This window comes from Phacochoerus africanus, chromosome 15, assembly GCF_016906955.1.
Source record: "Phacochoerus africanus isolate WHEZ1 chromosome 15, ROS_Pafr_v1, whole genome shotgun sequence".
Taxonomy (NCBI): Eukaryota; Metazoa; Chordata; class Mammalia; order Artiodactyla; family Suidae; genus Phacochoerus; species Phacochoerus africanus.
In genome coordinates, this window is record NC_062558.1 from 65181049 (window position 1) to 65204271 (window position 23223).

Below are 23223 nucleotides of genomic sequence, written 5' to 3' on the forward strand. Positions count from 1 at the left end.
TGTGCCTCTGATGGTATCTTGCCTGGGACATTTGTTCAGGAATATAGTTGAGCATGTTTTCCAGATGAGGACAGCTCTGGGGTGAAAGGGTAGAGGAGCTCTTAGGAGATCACACAGAATAATGAACAATGACAACAGTTCTTCATAACTGCAGAATTAAGAAGAGGGTGACGTGGAGTTCCTGCTGTGGTGCAGTAAGAATCTGACTGCAGCGGGTCAGGTGGCTACAAAGGCATGGGTTCCATCCCAGGCCTAGTGCAGTAGGTTAAAGGATCTGGTGTTGCTGCAGCTGTGGCAAAATTCACAGCTGTGGCTCAGATTCAATCCCTGGCCCAAGAATTTCCATATATTGTGGGTTTGGCCATAAAAAAAAAAAAAATCAATCAATCAATAAAAGAAGTAGAGGGTAACCTGACACTTAAGCACAGCCTGTAAACTATTTCAAGGAAGCAGTTAAAGCACCGAAGTCCTCTGGTTAGTTCAACACTTTATAATATAAATACACAGGCATGTCCACAAAGATACCACCTGGGCTTTTGGGAAAGGCACATACCTCACTGTTGGCGCTTTCAACAAACGACCCGCCGAACATGGCTGCCATCCACTTGCAGCTACAGATCAGCAGTGGTTTGTGGGCGCTGATGGCTCCATCATCCAACTTAAATGTCACATCTGCCCAAGGATGGAGGAAGCACAGGCGTGAGCCAGCCTTGCCTAGAGTTCCTCCTATGTTCATCCGCCCCCATCTCTCGTGTTCTCTCCTCTATCCCCGTAACCACTGATACGGTGTCCACACCAAATTCTCTCCATCTTCTCTGAGGAGTCAGCCTTTAACATAACACATAAGGTCACAACACACGTTCCCTGAGCCATAAAGTAACGGAAAGGAGAGGAATATTTTTTCATCCTTATTATGAAAAATTTCAAACATGGAACAGTGGAAGGAATACTCCAAAAACAGCTCATTTATCCGTGGTTAATTCTATCTGTATGTTTACATATATTTTAAATGTATGGAGACATTTTTTTTAACAGCATGACTAGCTGCTTTACCAAGAATTTTCTAAAAATAGGATTCTTTTCCTAGATCACCTTACTACTATTAGTCTTAAGAAAGTTAGCAACAATTGCCAAATACCCTCCATTATCTAGTTCATATTCAAATTTTTCTAATTACCCTCTAATATTAGAGTTTTTAAAAAGAGAATCCAATTGAAGCTCCCACATTGTATTTGGTTATTATGCCTTTGTAGTAAGGAAAGGGAAATTTCAACACCTTCACTTAAAGTTCATTGTTTAATTTACTGCAGGTCTGTAACATTTCTTTTCATTAAGTTTTAAAGACTGTTTGTCTACCAGGAGGGTCACTGTTTGGAGTAAATATTACCCAAAGGTTTAAAATTAATGAACAACAACAAAAAAATTAAATTAATGAACAGATTCGGTTACCTTTTATTAAATGCATATTTCTATGACAGGCATTATGAAAGATAAATACAAAAATAGACATCTCCATCTAAATGGGAATCGGGAAGTCAAAATGTGACAATGAAAAGTACACAGGACAATTACAGAACCAAAATAGCATAAATGCGTATGACCATATAAGCATGGGCCAGTAACCCATCTTGGATCCGGGCCACCAGTGCGCTTAAGTGACTCTATAAGGGCGCTGTGGGTGGCATGTGGCAAGTTTTTCAGAGACAAAGGAGCAAGAAAAATAGTGATGAGCAGGGTAAAGGAGTGTGAGAACCAAAAAGGACAGAGGACAGAAACAGAAGAGGCATTCCAGGTGGGAACTGCCTCAAGGATTTCAGTGGCCTGGGGATCAAAGGTCACTGAGTTTTGTCCTGGGTGTGTGCTGAAGGGTTAGTGGACAATACCCAGGGTCAGGAAAGGAGTCCTAAAGGGGAACTGTGAGCATCAGGCTGACCTGCTCAGGCTTAAGGGTAACCTGCCCTGCCCTTAAGAAGCATCATGATACACCCTGGGGCTTTAGGCGGCAGCTTGGATTCAAATCCTGGCTTGACCATTTACTACCTGTACAACCACAGGCTAGTTACCCAACCTCTCTGTCTCTCTGTTTCCCCATCTGCGAAATGGAGATAGTAATACTTAACCCTTAAATCTAATGAGAATGAAATAAGTGAATCCAGGTAACTTAGGTACATGTGAAAAGAAGTACTTATACATGTTAGGTTTGTATTTTTTTGTTATTGGGGGGGGGTGTGCCTGTGGCATGTGGAAGTTCCTGGGCCAGGAATCAAACTGACCCCACAGCAGTGACAATGCTGGATCCTTAACCCACTGAACCACCAGGGACCTCCCTCATACGTGATGGTTATCCTTCTCCTGCCTATGTCTGGCCAACATTTGGCTAAAACACAACCCATGGCCTGTGCCACTGACCCCGCTCACCTGAAAACGTCCCCTTGCCGAGACACTCTTTTATCCGATTGGCTTTCCTGACGTGAAACGCTTTTGTAATCTCCTGGTTCATGAAGGCTTCCTTGTTCATGATGTTTTCCACCATCATCCTCAAGTCAAACATCTCCAGGACCTCTGCGATCTGAGCCAGGCCCATCAGGTCCTTCTCCTTTTCATCCAGTTGCCCTGTGTAGAGAAACTGGAGCAGGGTCCGGAAAGGGCCTGGCTGGACGGATGCGTCCATCCTGACCACAGTCACCGGGCCCACCCGCTTCGAGATGGGGTTGACCTGCATTTCCCTGTGCATGCCAAGGAAGCCCTTACTCCAGCCCGAGAGGCTCTGTGTCTCCACCACCGTGCCCTCGGCTTCCAACACTGGGCCCTCCGGCTGCAACACATTCTGGCTCGGGGATGTCCGCTGATCGGCCTGAGGTGTCCTTGGGCTGCCCTCCTCCGTCTCCTCGTTCAGGTCCAGACTCAATTCCTGGGCCTGGAAATCCCGGCTGGGCTTCTCTCTCTCACAGGCTCCTTCGCTCCAGTTGGGGGTTTCTTCACATTCCATTAAGAAAAGATCATAAAACTTGGATGAGGAGGTAGCGAGGTAAATGCGGTGTGCAAAGATCTGCTCCTGGCCCTGGAGGATGAACAGGACATCAGCACACAGAGGGTTGTCCAGTAAACAGGCAGCTTCCTTGGTCCCCATGGAGGGACATTCTGGAACTTTGATGACTGGTGGGGGGGCTTTTGGAGGTAGGAACGGTGCCTGAAGTAAAGGTTTCTGGACCTTCTTTAGGTGAGATTTCCAGAACTGCAGGTGCCGGCGGGAAATGAGGGCGGCTCGGATTGCATTGTCGAACACGTCCTTGATTCCAAACTGGTCAAACACGCTTGTTTCATAGTAGGGTATGCCAAGTTCCTTTGCCACCTCTCTGCCTTTTTCCGGGGGCAAAATGTCTCCTCTCTTTATGGGCCTGGAAGAGAAGGTTTTAAACAGGACAGTCAGTCTTATTTCGGGGGCTGGGGGTGGGATGGGGAAGCAAAACAGTCACCAGGGCCCACCTAAGCACCTAGACATCTAAAATTCTTTGCAGGCTTTTCACCAGACTCTTGAAAAATCTACCAACCTCAGGCCTTTCAAATATAAAGTTCTTAGGGTTGCAGGAAAATAAAAATTGCTCTCAGTCCTAACAATAGTAACTCAAGTATCAGCCATTTACCAGATGTTTGTTTGGTCCTGGGTAAGTTACTTAACCCCTTTAAGGCTCTGTTTTCCCATCTGTAAAACAGGAGTCATATGGTGAGTCCTTGCATCTTGAAGGACTACTGAAAGGTTTAAATGAGATTATTCGCCCAGCACAGTCCCTGTTAGTGGTGTTCACTACTACCCCATCATCTTCTTCATCATCACCTTATGCTAGAATTTTCTCTTTTAACTTTAAAATGAATCCATATTCATCTTCTCACTTGAGCCTCACTACAACCCTAGGGGTGTTATTTTTGCTCTACATTTGGAAGAAAGGTTTGCCAAAGGTCACTTTTGCAAGTTGCAGAGAGACCTTTACTAAGCAATTGGAGTTGAAAACCCCCTCGTTCTAGACTAGTTGGTACACACATCCATTAAGTCTCCTCTATTAGGTTGGTGAACCTTCTTTCATATCTCAACCCCTTTCTTCCACTCTCTTTAGTCTCATCTTTTGCTTGGACTAGTACATTCATTAGTCTTTTAACTAATCTTTCCTCAGGTTCTCCACATGTTAGCTCATAGTTCTTATTGTTGCATGAAAAATCCTTACATCATATGAGTATGATAGCCAAAGTTTTCTTTTCTTTTTTCTTTTCTTTCTTTTCTTTTTTTAGGGCCACATCCATGTCATATGGAAGTTCCCAGGCTAGGGGTTGAATTAGAGCTAAAGCTGCCAGCCTACGCCACAGCCACAATGCCAGATCTGAGCCATATCTGTGACCTACAATGCAGCTCATGGCAACACTGGATCTTTAACCCACTGAGTGAGGCCACAGGTTGAACCCACGTCCTCATGGATACCAGCCAGGTTCATTATGGCTGAGCCACTACGGGAACTCCAGCCAAAATTCTTTAAAGAAAATTTCCCCCGTTTCCACAGAGTCCATGGAACAAAGTCTACAGCCTTTAGTCTGGCACAGAGGCTGGGAGGCCAAATCTTCTGAAACATTATCAGCAGAATAGTGCTGTAATTATGGCATAACCATGGCCAAGACCCAGAGAGATTCCAGAATGTACACTCTTCACAAACACATAGTTGATTGAGACATACTCTTTTTTTTTTTTTAAAGTTTATCAAGGAGCTATTACAACTATATACATAAACTAATGATGGAATAAAAATACCTGAAGCAAAAACTGACATAACTGAAAAGATAAATTCACTATTAAATAGTAATAACTGATAGAAGAAGAACTAGAGAGAAAATAAAAAAATATGTATGCTATTGGATCATGTATCAGTGGACTCAACCTAGCAGACATATGTAAACCAGTCCCCTGGCAACTGCAGAATACACATTAATTTTCAAGTTATTATGGAACATTATTCAAGATAAGTAATATATTCAATCATAAAACAAGTCTCAACACATAAAATAACTTAAATCATGCTGTGTATATTCTGTGACTCCAAAGGAATTAAATTAGAAATCAAGAATGTCAGAGTTCCCGTCATGGGAGGCAACTAGTATCCATGATGATGCAGGTTCAATCCCCAGCTTCACTCAGTGGGTTAAAGATTTGGTGTTGTTGCCAACTGTGGCACAGGTCACAGATGTAACTTGGATCTGGTGTTGCTTTGGCTGTGGTGTAGGCTGGCAGCTGCAGCTCCAATTTGACCCCTAGCTTGGAAACTTCCATATGCCTCACGTGGGGCAGTAAAAAGAAAAAAAAAAAAAAAAAAAGAACAGAGTAACATTTGGAAATTCCCCAAATATTGAGAAATTACTCTTAGGAGATGATCTTCCCAAATAAATAGCTGACTTTCAAGACCAATGGTAATGTGGGTGGTAGGCACTGGTCTTAAGAGAAATAAGCTTAGAGTGGGTAGAATTGGGATTTGAGGACCTTGATGGAAAAGAGGGAAGGCTACAAGGTGTTGCAAAGGTGGAAGGAAGTGCAGGGAAGAAGGGTTTACTTCCAGGTTTGCTCCTGTGGTCATTTTGTGCATCACTAACTGATGAATCTGTTCAAGGCTGAGCCCAACTACCGCCTCCTCCAGGAAGTCTCAGAACTGTCTATGGAAGGGACTGTTCTCTGCAGCTCTGTGACTCTCCTCCAGTCCTCCACACATCTATTGTATGAGGCCCAACTCTCTTAACCTTTTTTTGTTTGTTTTTGCTTTTTGTCTTTTTAGGGTCACGCCTATGGCATATGGAAGTTCCCAGGCCAGGAGTCAAATCGGAGCTGTAGCTGCTGCCGTACACCATCGCCACAGCAATGCAGGATCCAAGCCGAGTCTGTGACCTACACCAGAGCTCATGGCAACTCTGGATCCTTAACCCACTGAGTGAGGCCAGGGATCGAACCCACATCCTCATGGATACTAGTTGGGTTCTTAACCTGCTGAGCCACAATGGGAACTCCCTATCTTAATCTTTTAAACAAAGTTCTGAGGCGAAGGGCTAGCTAGTCTCATTCACCACCAGTCCTCTTTCCTTCGATGTGGCTTATAGTCAATCCCTAGTACATGCATCTAAGAATAGAAAGAATAAGAAATGTTTTCAGAAAATTTATCCAAAACATACCTAGAACATCAGAAATTATCTCAAGAAAGTACTATTTGTTTTTGCCCTCACAACATAAAAACTTGTGTCCGCATAAAATTTTGTAACAAGCCTATTAAGGCAGAGTACTTACCTGGAAGGAAGGTATTAATATCGACATTTTGGGAAAAGCTGTATGCTTTCCAGAAAAAAAATGTAGTTAAACATAAGAAAAATTTTTAAAGAGACTATTGAAGGAGCACAAGGTTTTAGAAAGCTCTTATTTCCCCCCAAGATTGTGTTTTGTTTTGTTTTGTTTTTCTTTCTTTCCAGCTACCCCTATGGCATATGGAAGCTCCAAGGCCAGGGACTGAATCTCCACTGGAGCTGCAACCTACTTCACAGCTGTAGCGACACCAGATCCTTAACCCACTGTGCTGGGCAGGGGATCACACCGGCGCTTCCACAGAGACAAGCCAGATCTTTAACCCACTGCACCACAGTGAGAACCCCCCACCACGATTGGTGTACATATTTTATGCAGAGTAAAAAACATCCTTCTTCAAATTGCATTTTCAACACATGACTCTTTAAAAATATCCACTAGAACCATTTAACAAGCAACATTGCTGTTTTGCAACCATAGGTCCATAGAAGTTTTAAAAACTGGACAATGTCATCTTGGGAATGAAATTCTCTCAGAGGTGGGATTGAGAGAATACTAAATGAGAAGATAATAAAAACGCTTGGATATGTGTATTTGCATGAACATGATGTTCCTGGGGCCAAGAATTATGGCTGATTGCTCTGAATGTTAGTTACCTTTATTATAATCATCATAATTTCAAGAAAGGCATGATTATGAGTAACCAACATTTTGTTTAATACTTTACAAATTTCAAGGCACTTTTGTACACACCATATCAAGCACTGACTGGCCAACCATCTTACAAAAATGGGTTTTTGCCTAAGAGGTGACGGTGAGCACGAGAAGGGTCAGGACATGTCCCCTCACCATTAACAAGCTAACTTAAAGCGTATGGCTGGTTGACAGGGTCCCAGAGTCACTGAAGAATAGAACCCAAGGCTACAGAGACATATGTTACTTCAATTTTAATTTGGCCAGCACAGTGAAACACTGAGTCCCTTGGCTTACCTTGCTAAAGGGCGTCTGGCTCTATTAACAGCTTCAAGATCAGCATAGCGGAGATCTAACTGGCAGCCAACTAGAACGACAGGTGTGCGAGGGCAAAAGTGCTTGATTTCTTGATACCACATGGTTTTCACATGATTTAGGGAATTGGGATTAGCGATCGAAAAACAGAGGACCACAACATCGGACCTAAAAGGAAATCACAAAAGAAGCTGTATAGTCTTTTAACTTTTCTTTTTCTTTGGTCACGATGGTTCCTCCCCTCCCACATCCATCTAATGCCATATCATGTCATTAAAAAAAAAAATTCAAAAAAAGACCAGATATTAAAATACATCTTGGAGTCATGCAAACAGCCTGATAAGCCTCCACATTCCAGCACCACCACAGCCTGAGTTCATTTCCATACTGCACTGCCTATGCATTGAAAAATTTCACAGGAAGTTATTTTACAGTATAGATGGTTACCCAAACTTGGCTCAGTCCTGGAACCACCACATGCGGAACTATTTCTGTTCATTACAAGAAATAGTTTCAAGATAAAAGAAAATAATAAAAAAACTACCATTACTAGTTTAAACATACAGGTGATGATGACTCAATGAGATAAAGCAAACAGTTTAAACATCACTGCAAAGGTAACGGGTATTTGCTGTACAGGGCAGGCAAATACACAGAAGGATTTTTTGCCCTTCTTCTCACTTAAGCACACATGGAGAGAGCACAACCATTTCTCTGTTTCTGAAAAGAAAAAGTCCTGAATTTGCAGGGATTTTGAAACTTTATTAGGTATAAAGCAAGAAGGTAGTATTCAACAGAAAACTGGCAAAAGTTAGATGGATGGCTAGTAAGATGTGAAAATGCTGGAAGCAGATTTCTCAAATGTTATATGTGACACACAGCAGGTAAATGGAAAAAAAGAAAAACTGCTTTATAGTCAATTGTGACATAAGGATCTTCCATTTTAATATAATAACTTACCATTCTAGAAGCCAAAGAACTGTTTTATAAAACAGTTGTTCAATTATGGCGTTTGACAGATAGCTGCTAAAAGGTATCTTTAATAAAGATTATAAACCATCTTTCTAGGTTAAAATATGCAGAATAATGACTTTGAAAACACTGAGGCAGAAAAATATGAAGAATAGAAAACGTTACACCCAAGGATTCAAGACTATCTTGCAGCTACATTCAGATAAAACCTATACTTTTATTAGATGTTAATTTATTGCCTTTATTGTTTATGTAATGAGAAGAATCAAGTCAATGAATCAAAACACCTTTTAAAATCATTAATGAGCTTTTCTCCCTACATATCAATGAAGACAATCAAATACAGCCAGGCAACCATAAAATTTCTAAAAATAATCATTTGCAATACAGCAAACTGCAGGGTGCTTACATTAAATGTAATTCACAAGTTGAGTCCTCGAATTTATACCCAAGAAAAATTGCAACAGACCACAACAAATAGAAGGGAAAATCCTGACATTAAAATATTTACAAATTATAAAAGAGGACCTAGGACTCAAAGCAGAGGACTGGATTAATCTGTATGTTTAAAATGTCCTTGAAATAAAGACACTGTCAAAGATTCTTGGGCACTGGAAAATATAATGTGTGTAAAAATATGCATAACTATATAAATGAAAGGAGAGCATGTCTTGTCTTTGGGATTCTGATTTAGTTAGTGGAATATTCTGTGCACAGTCGTACTTCTAATCAGCATAAATAACAGTATCCAGTAAAGTCAAGAATGCTTTGAATTTTACATTTTTTTAGGAGGAAGTTTTCTATTATTCATAATCCTATTTATATAGGATATCTGATGCAGTTCTGCTATAAGCTTTGTCCTGATCATAAAATAAAGCCGCCAAGAAATCTGGCACAGTGAGAGTAATACGGCAGTACCTGAGGTTCAGAATAATAGAGAAAGATCCGAGGAAATGGAACCAGCACCTCAATGTGGAATAGTTATGTGTGCATATAAAATTGGTGTCTTCTCTTTATTAAGGCACACGGCAATAAAGGAAATCATTCTCAGAACTTAATTTATATGACAGACATGTAGCTAAATGTCAATTCTCTTATCTAATTTTATGATACAGCATGTGAGATTCTGAAATCAGAGCTAGCTCGGTTGCCAAGGTTACCGTGATAACACTCATGCTACTGAACATATACTAGTTGCTATCCAGATGACCTGTAAACAAGTACAGACAGGACCTAGGGGGCTGGAAAAAATGGAATCTCCTGATGCTAGTAGCACAATGCTATTGCACAATACAGGTCCAGAGGGCCCAACTTCTAACTATGTCACATCAATATCTTGGTGCACACAATGCTGCTGGAAAGCTAGAAAAATAATTCAATGCTCTGTAAATATTTTGCCTCGAAAGGATGCTAGGTAAAGGGAAGGAGTGGTACTGAGAGCAATGCTACCTCTGAAGCTAAAATAACTTACTGAGTCAAAATTCTATTTGCATCTTTGGAATATATATTCTTTTTCCTTTTTTTTTTAAAATGCACATTTAGAAGCTGTGAGAATCTGTCTCCATCATTTTACATTGAACGCTGTTAAAGAAGTAGATATTTTATCTACCACCCTGCTTAAATGTCTTTAACCCTTGTTGATTAAATGCCAGTTAAGAAACGTTGCATACACGTTATATAGAATCCTATTCGTTAGGCCTGCCATAGGCATGTAGTATTTTAAACAAAAGCCTGAGAATCAGTGGGTCTAACGTTAGGGCTCTACAAAGATACTGCCTTGACCCATTCATCCTCCTCCCAACATTCTTTTCTAAATCTTAATTCTCAGCACATCAGTCTCCTCTGTGATATAAACACCTATAAAATCAAGTAACTATTTTGAGCATTGCCATTTATTCCCTCTAGGTTTGAGCCATTTTTCTACCTAGTCAAAGAAAGCACAAGACCTGCAGCTAAGAATATCTCCAGCTTTAGGCAGAATTCCAAGGAACGAGAGATATTAAATAACTTTTAATCAAAACATTCATTCCTGTGTGGAGACTGTTCAATGTCTGACACAAGTTTGTGTTTAAAAATGCCATTCCTATGAAAGATAAAAAGAAAAAGGCAAGTTCTAGCATTTCTACTTCTGCAGCTCTGTTACTTTTTTTTTTTTTTAAACTTTGAAGAGGTCAAGTTTAAAAATAATTGGGAGGGGGAGGTGTGATGAGGACATTCTCACATATTAGGCAGCAGGGTTAGCCTAGAAATGACCTCAAGGTTCCAATTTCAGCTGTAAAAAGAATTGGATAGGATTTAAATGGAGTCCTACAGCTATTTTGGAGTAGAGAGCACAAGAATTTGAGAATGCAGAGATAAAGCACATAGTAGAACTTAAAGACTGAGAAGAGCAGGAAGAGGCCTGGAATTTTTATTTTGGATTGAGCTAAGTGACTTTATTAAAGACAACAAGATTACGAAGGGTTTAAGAATGTATGGTCTCAGTGGCTTGCCTGTAAATATTGATTTTTTTTTGGAGAAAAATGTGACGGATTGTTCCTAAGAGGAAAATATTAATACGAAAGTTTCACTGGGGTACGAACACATCAAATCATGCCTGTGCAATAATGTTTTGACTAGTTGAGTTAAGAACAATCCAAAGTAAATCTGTGCGTTAAAACAACTGCGGATTTCCAGTTTCATGGAGGGGTGGGAAGTAAGAGGGGGATCAGAGAGAGACCTAGTTACCCAAAATTGCTTGGGCTGATAAAGTCAACCTTGGTTGTATTAATTTTTCTTCAGATATTAAACAAAAAAGCACATTTTTTCCAGCTATCTTTTAAGGAGAACATTGGCCAAAGATAGCATGTCAAAGATTGGCAAGGATATTTGGATAACATAAGGACAGCATGCAAAGTTGGGCCCAATCTTTGTTGGAGGATTAAAGGGAAAAAAAAAAAATCTGAAAAAAGCACATCTTACCCATGTATCTTGGCCTGAGAGAGACTTTTTAAAAAGTGTATTTTAGGAGTTCCTCTGCAGCTCAATAATGGCTTAAGGACCTGGCGTTGTCACTGCAGCAGCTTGGATCACTGCTATGGTGTGGGTTGAATCCCTGGCCCAGGAACTTCCACAAGCCACAGGTGCGGTCCCAAAAGAGTATACTTTATTTATTATATTATATTGTATGTTGCTATGGACACGGAGTGAAAATTTTACATAGATTGCAATTATGGAGAATCTGCTGTAGCACAGTGGGTTAAGGATCTGGCATTGCTACAGCTGTGACCTATACCACAGCTCAGATTTGATACTTGGCTTGGGAACTTCCACATGTCACAAGTGTGGCCGAAAAAGGAAAAAAAAAGATTTCAATTAAACACAGGGCGGATTTTCCTTTTAAGGTAATTGTGTGTGTGTGTGTATGTGTGTGTATATATATATATATATATATATATATATATATATATATATATATACATTTTTTTGAGCTAGATTTTAAACATCAAATGCCACATATTCTCATGGTTTGCCTTTATAATATCTACAGTCAAATATAGCAAAGTTGGTGGGAAAAGATCAGAGAAGCAAAGAGAAACTAAATTCATCCTTTGAAGAAGTGGTTGAAGAGGGCATATAGTCAATACCAAAAATTTGGTGTTAGGAATGAATTTTCTATGTTCTTTCTTATCCCAAAAGTGCCTTCCATCTTCTTAGTTTGTCTTCCCTTTCCTAGTCCCATCAACTATGCCACCATTGTCCAGCTGTGGAGCTGTGAGTCTTGGGTTTTCTTATCTGCTTACCCATTATCTGAGTAAATTATCCCTTATCTAGGTAAGATCAGGCCAATTTGATGGGTAATGTGAGGGCTAGTAGATTCCATCCAGTGCCCTAGGAAGGTGTGAGCAGAACAGCTATGCTGATGCATGGCTGGTGACCCAAAGTAAGCTAACAATCCTATTTCCCTGAGTCTTGCCTGGAAGTGCCTCCTTTTAAATTAAACAAGATACCTTTAACCCTTCTACTCTATTCTAGGATTCTACCTCTTTACATCACTAATGCCTATTATTATTTCTTTCTTTTTCTTTTTTCTTTTTTTGTTTTAGTAGAGACTCCCATAGCCTTTACATTGCTACAGATCATAATCACACTTCAATGGGTTTCTTTGTCAATATACCTAAGTCCTCTTCTGGCAAAGACTCAAGCAGGAGTCCCTGTCCTCCTTCTCCCCCTGCTGCTGACCAAAGAAGGCTCTTTACAGAAACATTTTCAATACCATTCATGTCAACAACACACCTTTCATGCATATAGTCTGACAGCGCTATGCAAACAGACAGATCAAAACAGCACACAACAGCTGGGAGGATGGTGGAGAAGAGGAATGTGTGACACGTGGCTTTGGAAAGTTTTAGTAGGGAAGCAGCCCGGTGTGTATGAGATGCGGAGGGAGTTGTCAGTGATGGTGAACATAACCACCTGGAGATGAATGGCTGTATTAAGCTCATACTCATGGAAAATGGAGAGGCCTGTGGGGGAGCGCCTGGAAGGGGGTCTGGGGAGAGCAGGGCAGTACCATGCAGCGCCCTGAATGTGAGCAGAGAAATCAAGTCAATACTTTACCAATAGCAGTGAGGCTTCTTAAGTACAGATGTTATGTGGGGAAAACTGTGAAAACACCCTGAAATATATCCAGATTTGGGAGTGATTAGCATGCGCAACTATTTCTTCCAAGCCCATAACTGTATGTTTAGTAGGAAGGAACATTTTAAACCGGTCTTCCCCCACCCTCCAAAAACGAGACCAAAGCAATGCACGCTCATAAGTGCAGGAAAGCCATATTAACATCCCACCAATGCCACCAAGTCCTAAGACAGATAACACTCAAAACTTAAAAATGGTTGGTTCTGCCATCAGAGTACAAATATCACAGAAGGCAATGGCCTAACCATATAAAAGCCTGTGGGTTATCATTCAGTGGAAATCAGCTATTTTTAAATTTGCTATCCCAAATTTCTATCTCTGCTCTCTTTAATGTATAGATCTTCTGTGACTTACGATGGGCCTATGTCTTGATAAACCCATCATAAATTGAAAATATCATAAATCAAAAATGCATATAATAACACCTAACCTACTGAATATCATAGCCTACCTTCAATGTGCTCAGAACACTTCCATTAGCCTACGGTTGGGCAAAATCATCTAACACAAAGCCTCATTTATTAACTGCTGTACTTGATGTGAAAAACAGAATGGTTATACAGGTACAGAATAGTTATCAGTCGTTTACCCTGGTGACTGCGTGGCTGGTGTGGAGCCTGGTTCCCTGCCACAGCCTAGCATCATGAGAGAGTACTGTACTGTATATTGCTATCCTGGGAAAAGATCAAAATTAAAACATGAAGTATTTTTTACTGGATGCATATCACTTTTGCGCCATCATAAAGTAGGAAAACTCTAAGTTGGACCATGTAAGTCAAGGACTCTCTGTGTTCTTACATCTTACACAATCATCCGAAAAAGGTGAATGCCTGTGAAATTAGGTGAAGCACAAGTAATTAATTAAAAGAGCTGACTGAACCTCATTTAACCCCTGGTCAGTGAAAGCAGGAAACACTGGGACAGAGAAGGCTTAACAGGAGGAGGCGAAACTGTCAATTTCCTGTCTACTCCACCTCATTCTCATTTCCCTTTGGCTTGTCCTAAAGCTACATGACTGAGGAACGTCCCTCTTACGCCGCTGACATTTTCTCCTAATAGTAAGGCTAACTGTATGTATAACAATGCCTCCATGGTGGCCCGACTGCTGGTGGGAGGCCACTGGGATGAATCTCCCTGACTCTTCTGAAATGAAACTGTGCAAACCAGCAAAGTCAATCCACTGGGGTAACACCAGGCATTTCTCCAGGCCTCTCACCAATCCTCTTTGAATCAATAAAGGTACACGGATTTGTCAAGTCTCTTGTCCACTCTCAATAAGCCATCATTCAATCATTTTCCCCAGAAATATTAACTGACAACCTGCTATGTGCTAGTGTTCTTCTAGACCCTGGGGACACAATTATTAAAGATACAAATCACTGCCTTCACTTTGCTCACCTTCGTCACGCTTACGGAGAACAGAGCCAATAAGCAAGAAAAATGCGTAGACTATTTAGGCCGCTAGGTAGGATACACAGCAGAGAAGGGGGACAGAAATATGGGGGAGCAGAAGTTGCTGTTGTGAACTGAAAACTCTGCACAACCCAGAAGTTGAGAATTAACAGTTTACTTGGAGGAGGCCTCTCAGCTCTGAGGGACGGCTCTGAAGAGGTGAGAGAGGAGCCAGGACATATAGGAGTTTTGCAACCAAAACCAGGTAGCTGGAACATCAAAAGATTATGTTCATTAGAGAAAACCAGATACCTCAAGTTAAGGAATTTAGCACTTTTCTCTGTGTGGGAAGATACTGGAGTCTGGGCTAATTGAAATCATTCCTTGGCTTTTCTCCATCCTGAATCCCCTCAGGGTGCACAGCTCAGGGAGGCTACAGTGGCTGCTGGCTTCGTGGCCCCACCATCCTTGATATACTGAGATAACAGGCAACCTTCTTCATCCACACTGTTGAAATGAGGTGGTCTGGGAGGGCTTTAATGAGAAATTGACATTTCATTAAAGACCTGAAGGAAGGGAAGAAGTGGACTTGCTTATATTTGGTGGGAGAGCACTGTGGAAGAGGAAACAGCTAGTGCAAAGGCCCTGAGGCAGGAGCATTCCTGGGGGTTTCCCTGTGGGTGAGGGGAGGAAGAGCAGGAGCTGGGTTCAGAGAGGCAATTCTGGGCTTAGGCTGGGAAGGGGCCTCATGGGTCTGGTTCTCTCTTTGAGTGAACTGGAAGAGGAGAATGATATTTGAGCAGAATGATATAATTTATGTTTTAACCCAACTGCCATAATGAGAACTGGCTAAAGGGTGGTGGGGGGATGGGTTGTCAGGGGAATAAGATAGAAGGAGAGGCCAGATGAAAATACTCCAGAGAGAGATGGTGGTGACTTTGGCCTGGGAGTGGTACAAGTGGTGAGAAGTGGCTGTGTTCTTTGTCTGTGTGGAAGGTAAGAGCCACTGGCTTTGCTGATGGAGTGAGTGTATGATGACCAAGAGGAGTCAAGAATGATGCTAGAGTTTTTTGTCCCGAACAATTCTTTCTTCCCTGTTCCTGGTACTGACATCTTTAGTTAAGCATTTTAACACTGAATCGTAACCATTTGTGTTGCCGTCTTACCCACTACACTGAATTTCATCTTTAGGGACTTTGTCCTATCCCCATTAGTTTCTCTCCCATTGTTACACAGTGTTTGTAACAAAAGGGACCCTCAGTAACTGTTTATCAAATAAAAAGGCCTTAGAGATATTGGAGGAGGTAGATGCAAATATATCTGCAGACTCAAAATCTCCTAGGAGTGAATTTAGACCTAAAATAAGTCAGTGAAGGGATATCCTTAAGTTTTAATAAAAAATGATATGTGGGCTATAACATTTCTTCGGACAATTATTGCTCTAAGTTAGCTGTATAATATCTCTGGTATGTACCAGAGATTATCCACTAAATATATATTTTTAAATTATTTGAATTTTTCTTTATCCAGTAAATACATTTTAAAATTATTTGAATTTATCTTAAAAATCAATTTAGCTGATCTAATTTGGATATGTTCATAACGCCAGAATAAAAATGGATTAATGATCTCTTCTAGGAAATTAGATTATCTCCAGAAGCAAAGGAAATGTAAAGAACAGGCAGATTACTTTCAGGATGAATTCTGGGTTAGTGTCACAGAATTAAGGCATAAAGGAACATCCTCTACTTCACAGACCATCTTGTTTTTTAAAAAACATGCCACCATTCCCCAAAAGATAACCAAGGTGATAAATTTAAAAGACATTTTTGCTAATCTGTTTTATCTTGCTGTAATCTGGTACTTTGTCCTTCTAACCATATTCTCTAGCTGGGGGTGGATGAGCTTTGGGGAGGGAACAAAGTGGTGGAATGATTTTGGAAATCTAATAAATGGTCAATATTAAAAGTTATTCATGTGACGGTTGTTAAGATTCACTAAGAAAAATAGTTGTGAAACTGGTCTGTAAACCACAAGGTATGAATTATTATCAGGCAAATAGGATTATGGGTTCAAAAGTCACCTAATACTGGGAATATAAACTGGTACAACCCACTATGGAAGATGGTATGGAGGTTCCTCAGAAAACTAAATATTGTACTGCTACATGATCCAGCAATCACACTCCTGGGCATATATCCAGACAAAAGTATAATTCAAAAAGATACAAGCACCCCTATGTTTACTACAGCACTATGCGCAATAGCCAAGACATGGAAACAACCTAAACGTCCATCGACAGAGAAATGGATTAAGAAGATGTGGTACATATACATAACGGAATATGAGCCATAAAAAAGAACAAAATCATACCATTTGCAGCAACATGGATGCAACTAAACATTCTCATACTAAGTGAAGTTAAGTCGGACAAAGACAAATACCATATGATATCACTTATATGTGGAATCTAAAATATGGCACAGGGAGTTCCCATTGTGGCTTAGCAGTAATGAACCCAACTAGTAACCATAGGGATGCAGGTTCAATCCCTGACATTGCTCAGTGGGTTAAGGATTCAGTGTTGCTGCAAACTGCCGCACAGGTGGCAGATGCGGCTCAGATCCCACATTGCTGCGGCTGTGGCATAGGCTGGCAGTTGTAGCTCTGATTTGACCCCTAGCCTGGAAACTTCCATATGCTGCAAGTGTGGCCCTAAAAAGAAAAAAAAAATAATAATGTAAAAAAAGAAAATATGGCACAAATGAACCTATCTACAGAACAGAAACAGGCTCACAGACATAGAAAACAGACTTGTGGTTACCAAGCAGGAGGGGAGAGAGAGTGGAATGGACAGACAGTTTGGGATTAGGAGATGCAAACGACGGCATTTAGAATGGATAAGCAATGAGGTCCTACACTATATCCAATCTCCTGGGATAGACCACGATGGAATATAGTAATAATAAAAAATGTATATATGTATGACTGAGTCGTTTTGCTGTGTAGTAGCAATTGGCACAACATAGTAAATCAACTATTCTTTAATTTAAAAAAAGTCACTAAAGACATTTCTTGTATATAGCAGCTAACAAGAATGGCAAGACATTTTCATCAAGAAATCTTTTCCTTTTGGCTCATTTAAAGGGAGTTGCTGAAAGAGGGTAACAGAATTATCCTCTGAAGACACTGCAGAATTTTTCAACAGTCCCTTTCTTCTTACCACCTAATTTAAAAGTGAAAACTATATGCGCTGAATACATTTCTTGATCAGGAGATTCTAGTATAGAAACATCACAAACTGATGTTTTCTCTTTGCCCATGATGAAAAGTCAACACATGTAGCTATATTTGACCCAACCTGTCAAGTTTGCAGTAATTATGTAGTTACAGAAAAAAGGTAAAAAGAAGCAAAACACATGCTGTTAATGTATTGAACTGTACATATATTCCCTACTTTCTCTACCCATCTTGTTGGCTTATCATTCTTATTTCTGCAGCATCTTTTGGGGCCACAAATGATGTTCTGGGCTCAACCACAAAGGACTGTCTTTCCCAGCCAGGTGACCAGTGTTTGCGCTGCAGCCAGCATCCTGCCAGGTCCTAGAACAAGAGTGACTCCAGTCATCAGTCAAGCCCTATTCCTATCTCCTTTGGCACTGCTGCTTCCCAAGGACATTTCCATCCTGGGAACAGGGCTGGGTTGGGCACAGGAATCCCAGGTCTTCTGATTGTCTTCTGGTTCCAATATGAGATGTACCAGGTCAGAGCAGGAAGGACAGGGTAGGACAGCAGGCTGACGGTAGCACAGAGCATGGCACAGGCATATTTTCTGTGTGCCAGATGATGTGGCATCAAAGCAGTCCTATGTGTGAGTGCTTTAGTACAGAATCCATAAATTTCCACTACATTAACATTTTTAAATTACTTGAATGCATTTAGTCTAACATATTTTTGTTTGTTTGGGATTAGCATAAAGCAGTAAAAATCCACCTTCAATTATTTTACTTAATGCTCTCATCTATGGGCAAATGAATTAAAAAGACATATAATTCTTTTTTAAAATGATTCTTAGATCTTGGAAATGATACCCAGAGGAGAAACAAATGATAGTTGGAAAAGCGTTAGTGTTACTACATGAAACTCTCTGAAGAACACTCATCCAAACAAGGCATTCCTGCTCCTCTCCACCAAATTTACAAATTAAAAAATTTGGCAAGAAAGGGGGAGGTTTTGGAGATGTGACTGACTACGCATCCCCCCTTTTCTCTTGGCCTCACAGCATTCTCTAGTTCCAGGAAGAGACACAGTTGTTACTATTTGATGGAGAAACTGAAAACTTTCCAGGAATGTGGTATTCTCCATTCAGCTATCACAGGGTACCTGGTCAAATACAACTTCCTCAGAAAAAGATACATACATAACCACAGCCAAAGACACAGGCTATTTGGTAGGATTATGATCCACACAGCTGAGGGCCTCTATCTCTGGGAAAAAGGTATCCAGCATGATTTAGGGACAATTTGGTAGTGGCCCATCATTAGCTTTGAGATGCCAGAACCATTCCAATTCCCATATTCAGCTATTAAAGATCTGCTCCTATTTTATTTTCCCCTTAAGTTCACGCAAATGATTTATATTTTCAGTAAGAACTACATTTAAGTTCTATAAATAATCAAAACATATATTGTCAATTGTGCAAATTTCCTCACCTAGCTAGACTACTTTGCCCATAAAAAGGTTATATTTTAAAAAAATTATTGGAGTTCCCACTGTGTTGCAATGGGATTGGTGATGTCTCTGCAGCACCGGGATGCAGGTTCAATCTCTGACCCCACACAGTGGGTTAAAGGATCCGGTGTTGCTGCAGCTGCAGCATAGGTTACAACTGCAGCTCGGATCTGATCCCTGGCGTGGGAACTCCACACACCTCAGGGCAGCCGAAAAAGAAAAAAAAATTTATTATTGAGCTACAATTGAAACACACTAAACTTCGTAGACTTCCAGGGCTCAAATTCATTGGTGTTGACCTAGGTGTATACTTCTGATACAGTGATTCCAATCAAGACAACAAACGTCACCATTACCCCCAAAGTGTCCTTGTGCCCCTTTTAATCCATCCTCCCCTCCGTCCTCTTTCTCAGGCAACCAGTGACCTACTTTATGTCCCTAGAGATGACACTGCATTTTCCAGAGTTTTACAGAAATGGAGCCACACATCCCATGTGCTCTTTTTTTTTTTTTTTTTTGGTCTTGGTTTCCTTCATTCAAAAGCTCTCTCTCTAATCTTCAAAGAGATTCCTCCTGTTTGGCTGAGTCTCAGTAAAGAGCACAGTGAAATTTCCATGGCCGTGTTTACCTAAAGCATGGCCTGAGGAGTAGCTGCTTTCGAATCCTCCAGGTAACTGGCTAAAACTTGCTCATTCACCTCTTCCATATCTCTGACATCAGATAACCAGCAGGCTTTGGAGTACTCAAGTATGAGAACGAACAGTTTTAGCCTGACTTCTTAGGGATCAACTATTCTTGTTCCTTGGTCCAACTAGCTGCTCTTCTAAGGCCTTTTCACTGTTTTCTTCTTCTTCTTCTTCTTTTCTTTTTTTTTTTTTAATTTAGGGCTGTATCCATGGCATGTAGATGTTCCCAGGCTAGGGGTCCAATTGGAACTTGTAGCTGCCCGCCCACACCACAGCCACAGCAATGAGATTTCCAAGCTGAGTTTGCAAACTTCACAGGCATGCCAGATCCTCAAGCCACTGAGTGAGGCCAGGGATCAAAACAGCCACCTCACAGATACAAGTCGGATTCTGTACCGATGAGCCACAATGGGAAATCCTACTGTTTTCTCTAACCTGGGCAAGTCTGAGTCCTTTATGCTACAGCTGTACACAGGACTAAATATCTTTAGGAAACAAGCTTCAGTAGTTTTCCTAGCTCCTCTGGACCACATATTCAGAAATGTTCTTTGGGATTCTTCCATAAAGTACCTGCATCCATAATTTTCCTTCTTTTGCTACATTGTTATCTGTTTACAAAGTCCACCCTCAGGGCCAGGACTTGGCTGAAGAGGGAAGCACTTGCCTCAGGTGCCAACAGTAAAGAGGTACCCCTAACCTCAGGCATCCAGATGAACCATATTTTTTCAAAAATCAAAATTAAGGTAAAAAAAGAATCCATGATGAACAAAATCCCAACATTTTAGATGTCAGGATGAGCAACAGTGCCAGGCGGAGCCTGAGACAGGAAGGAAAAATCAGTAAGAGTGCTCCTATCTTAAGAAGTATTATTGTTGATATTTTATCCCCAAGGTGAGCGCCTGTCTTGCCTTACCCTAGTCCTGGCCCTGGTTCATCTCCACTTGATATGTTTCTCTGTCCAGCAGGCCGCTTGCCCTCCTGAAATCCTCCTTAGAATGTTAGTTCTGGCCCAGCATTTAGAATGTACCCTGAACAGTAAGAGCTACTTCAAAATACTTTATCTGGGCACATTCGTTGTTTCTTACTTTCCCCCTCGCCGTTAACCACAAGTACAGCCAACCCCAGACAAATACATAAACACTGGTCACCCACAGTCCTGAATTTTTTAAAGGGCCTCAACCGAGCATTCAAAATGGGATGTATTCATGCTGTATCTGGTTACATGTGCCTTCAAGGTGAAATTAGAGCCCACTTATCTAAACCTTCACTCAGAAACTATGGCTCTGATTAATGTTATCATTTAAAACATGTACTGTCCTTCTCACCGACCTAAAAACATTTGAGGAAAATGGGTGTGTAAGAATAATCTACATAATAAGTGGGTTCCAGCTGGACTGAAAATATGCCCAGAAACTCTTGGGTGTGAGGGCAAATGCAGTGATGCTGCATGCTGAGGTTAAATGTGGGGGAGAAAACATGCCATCCTGAGTACCCAAGGTTTTTACTCACTTTCCAAAAGTTCTCTTGCATGTACTGTTTTTTACTGAACACGAAAGGACTCATGTTTAGCCACTCATGGATGCACCTAAAGAATTAGGTTATTTGCTACGTATTAACGAACTTAAGAGGAACAATGGAATTTTAATGGGAGTTGGTGACAGATGGTAAATGCTGGTATTTCATGTCCACAAGGAATAGGATAGGAGTTAGACTGGACTGAGGACAAACGTCAAGTAAGTTCACCATCCATCATCGTGATCAGCTATAAGAGCCTGGTAGAAAGGGCTGTGGAGGCCGACAGAACTCATAGAAAAAGTTCTGTACCACTCTCTCCCGGCTCTCTGACCTTGGCCTCTTTCTGCACATGCCTGCCCAGCTGTGAAATGAGCCTACTTTCCAGGGTTACAAGAGTGCTGTGACAAGGTATGTACAGTGCTGAGCACAGGCCTGCCTTCTGGAGAGCCCTGATTGCATTGTAGCTGCTGTTATCACCACCTCCAGCCCCATAGGCTTTATGTGTTTGAGGGTTATCTGACCTTGAGACAGAGCAGTGGGGAAGGTTTTCAAGGAAAGTGAACAAATAAAATTGGTAATTATTCATACATGTGGTGTGACTACAGAAGGGGAGCCGAGGGGCCCAGAGGTCCTGTGGAAGGCACAGCCCATGCCACTAGCCTACATTTTCAGTGTCAGGCCCCTAAGTATGAACTTCCTTCTTATAACACTTCCAGGGAAAAACTCTTGAGCAATATCCCTTTAAAAAGAGAATTTTTTTTTTTTCTTGCCAAAAAAAAAGCCGATCAGTCATGGTTACTATGTACAGTTTGGTTGACATTTTAAAAGATCAAGAAAAGAGCTTCAAAAGTTCATCCAAAAGTGGACTGAAAGTAGGTGGTAGGAAATAGGCTCCGAAAGACTTGGAGTTGTTTGCGCCAGGCAAAAGAGGGTTTGAAAGAATTTCAAATGTGTTGGTTAAGTGTTGGTTGGGCTGCTAATACTACTCTGCTACCTGTCATGTCCATCGAATAGAAGAGCTCCTGTCACTGTTTTTTTCTGGGATGGATGATTTTTCCTTCCTGGAGAAAGGGCGTCAACCAGATGACTTTTTGAAATCTCTTGTTATTCTAAGCCATTGAACAAATATGGAAGGGCAAATGGACACCCCGCCCATCAACATGGGATAGTTTTCAGTTGCCTTCTGTTTAAAATGAGGTCGAGGGAGTTTCTGTCGTGGCTCAGTGGTTAACGAATCCGACCAGGAACGATGAGGTTGTGGGTTCGATCCCTGGCCTTGTTCAGTGGGTTAAGGATCCGGCATTGCTGTGAGCTCTAGGGTAGGTTGCAGACGTAGCTCAGATCCTGAGTGGCTGTGGCTCTGGTGTAGGCCGTCAGCTACAGCTCCGATTCAACCCCTAGCCTGGGAACCTCCATATGCCACGGGTGGGGCCCTAGAAAAGGCAAAAAGACACACAAAAAAATATTAATAATAAAAAATAAAATAAAATAAAATGAGGTTGAGGTAGCTTGTCACGATGGAAAGAGTGGGAGCCAGGAGTCAGGCAGAACTGGGTTTGAATCTGTTTTTGAAATTCACCACTGGTCTGGTTATGGTAGTAAAAGAACTCAACTATCTACTCAGCTATGGCATGGAGATAACCCCTGCCTCCTAGGGTCTTGGAAAGGATGAACTAAATTACTGTTGGCAAAGTGCCCAATATTTTGATTGGCACACTATAGGCCTTTGATAAATTGGGGCTATTATTCTAGTTGGCTAAAAATAAATGGGTTGATTGGTTACCTCTAAATCATAAAGAGAGCTATGACATTCTGATTATAGTTATACCATGCTGGGAAAATTACAAATTCAAATCAGCAGACTGACACCACCCTAGCTCAATGGATCCACTCTGCAAACTAGATCTGTCTATAGCA

The 23223-nt window shown here is 41.1% G+C and overlaps 1 protein-coding gene across 3 annotated transcripts in view; it reads right to left on the reverse strand.

Moving 5' to 3' along the window:
- Positions 1–23223, reverse strand: part of RHOBTB1 (Rho related BTB domain containing 1) — a 73244-nt gene that overhangs the window by 15475 nt on the left and 34546 nt on the right. For 2 of the 3 annotated variants that reach the window (XM_047760159.1, XM_047760158.1), the window contains 3 exons: positions 7313–7498; positions 2419–3398; positions 554–672 (listed from right to left, as the gene is read on the reverse strand). In XM_047760159.1, coding sequence (XP_047616115.1) covers positions 554–672; positions 2419–3398; positions 7313–7498 — 1285 coding nt within the window. Of the gene's footprint in view, positions 1–553; positions 673–2418; positions 3399–7312; positions 7499–12901; positions 12960–23223 lie in introns of all 3 variants that reach the window. The other variant, XM_047760161.1, reaches the window with a different exon arrangement.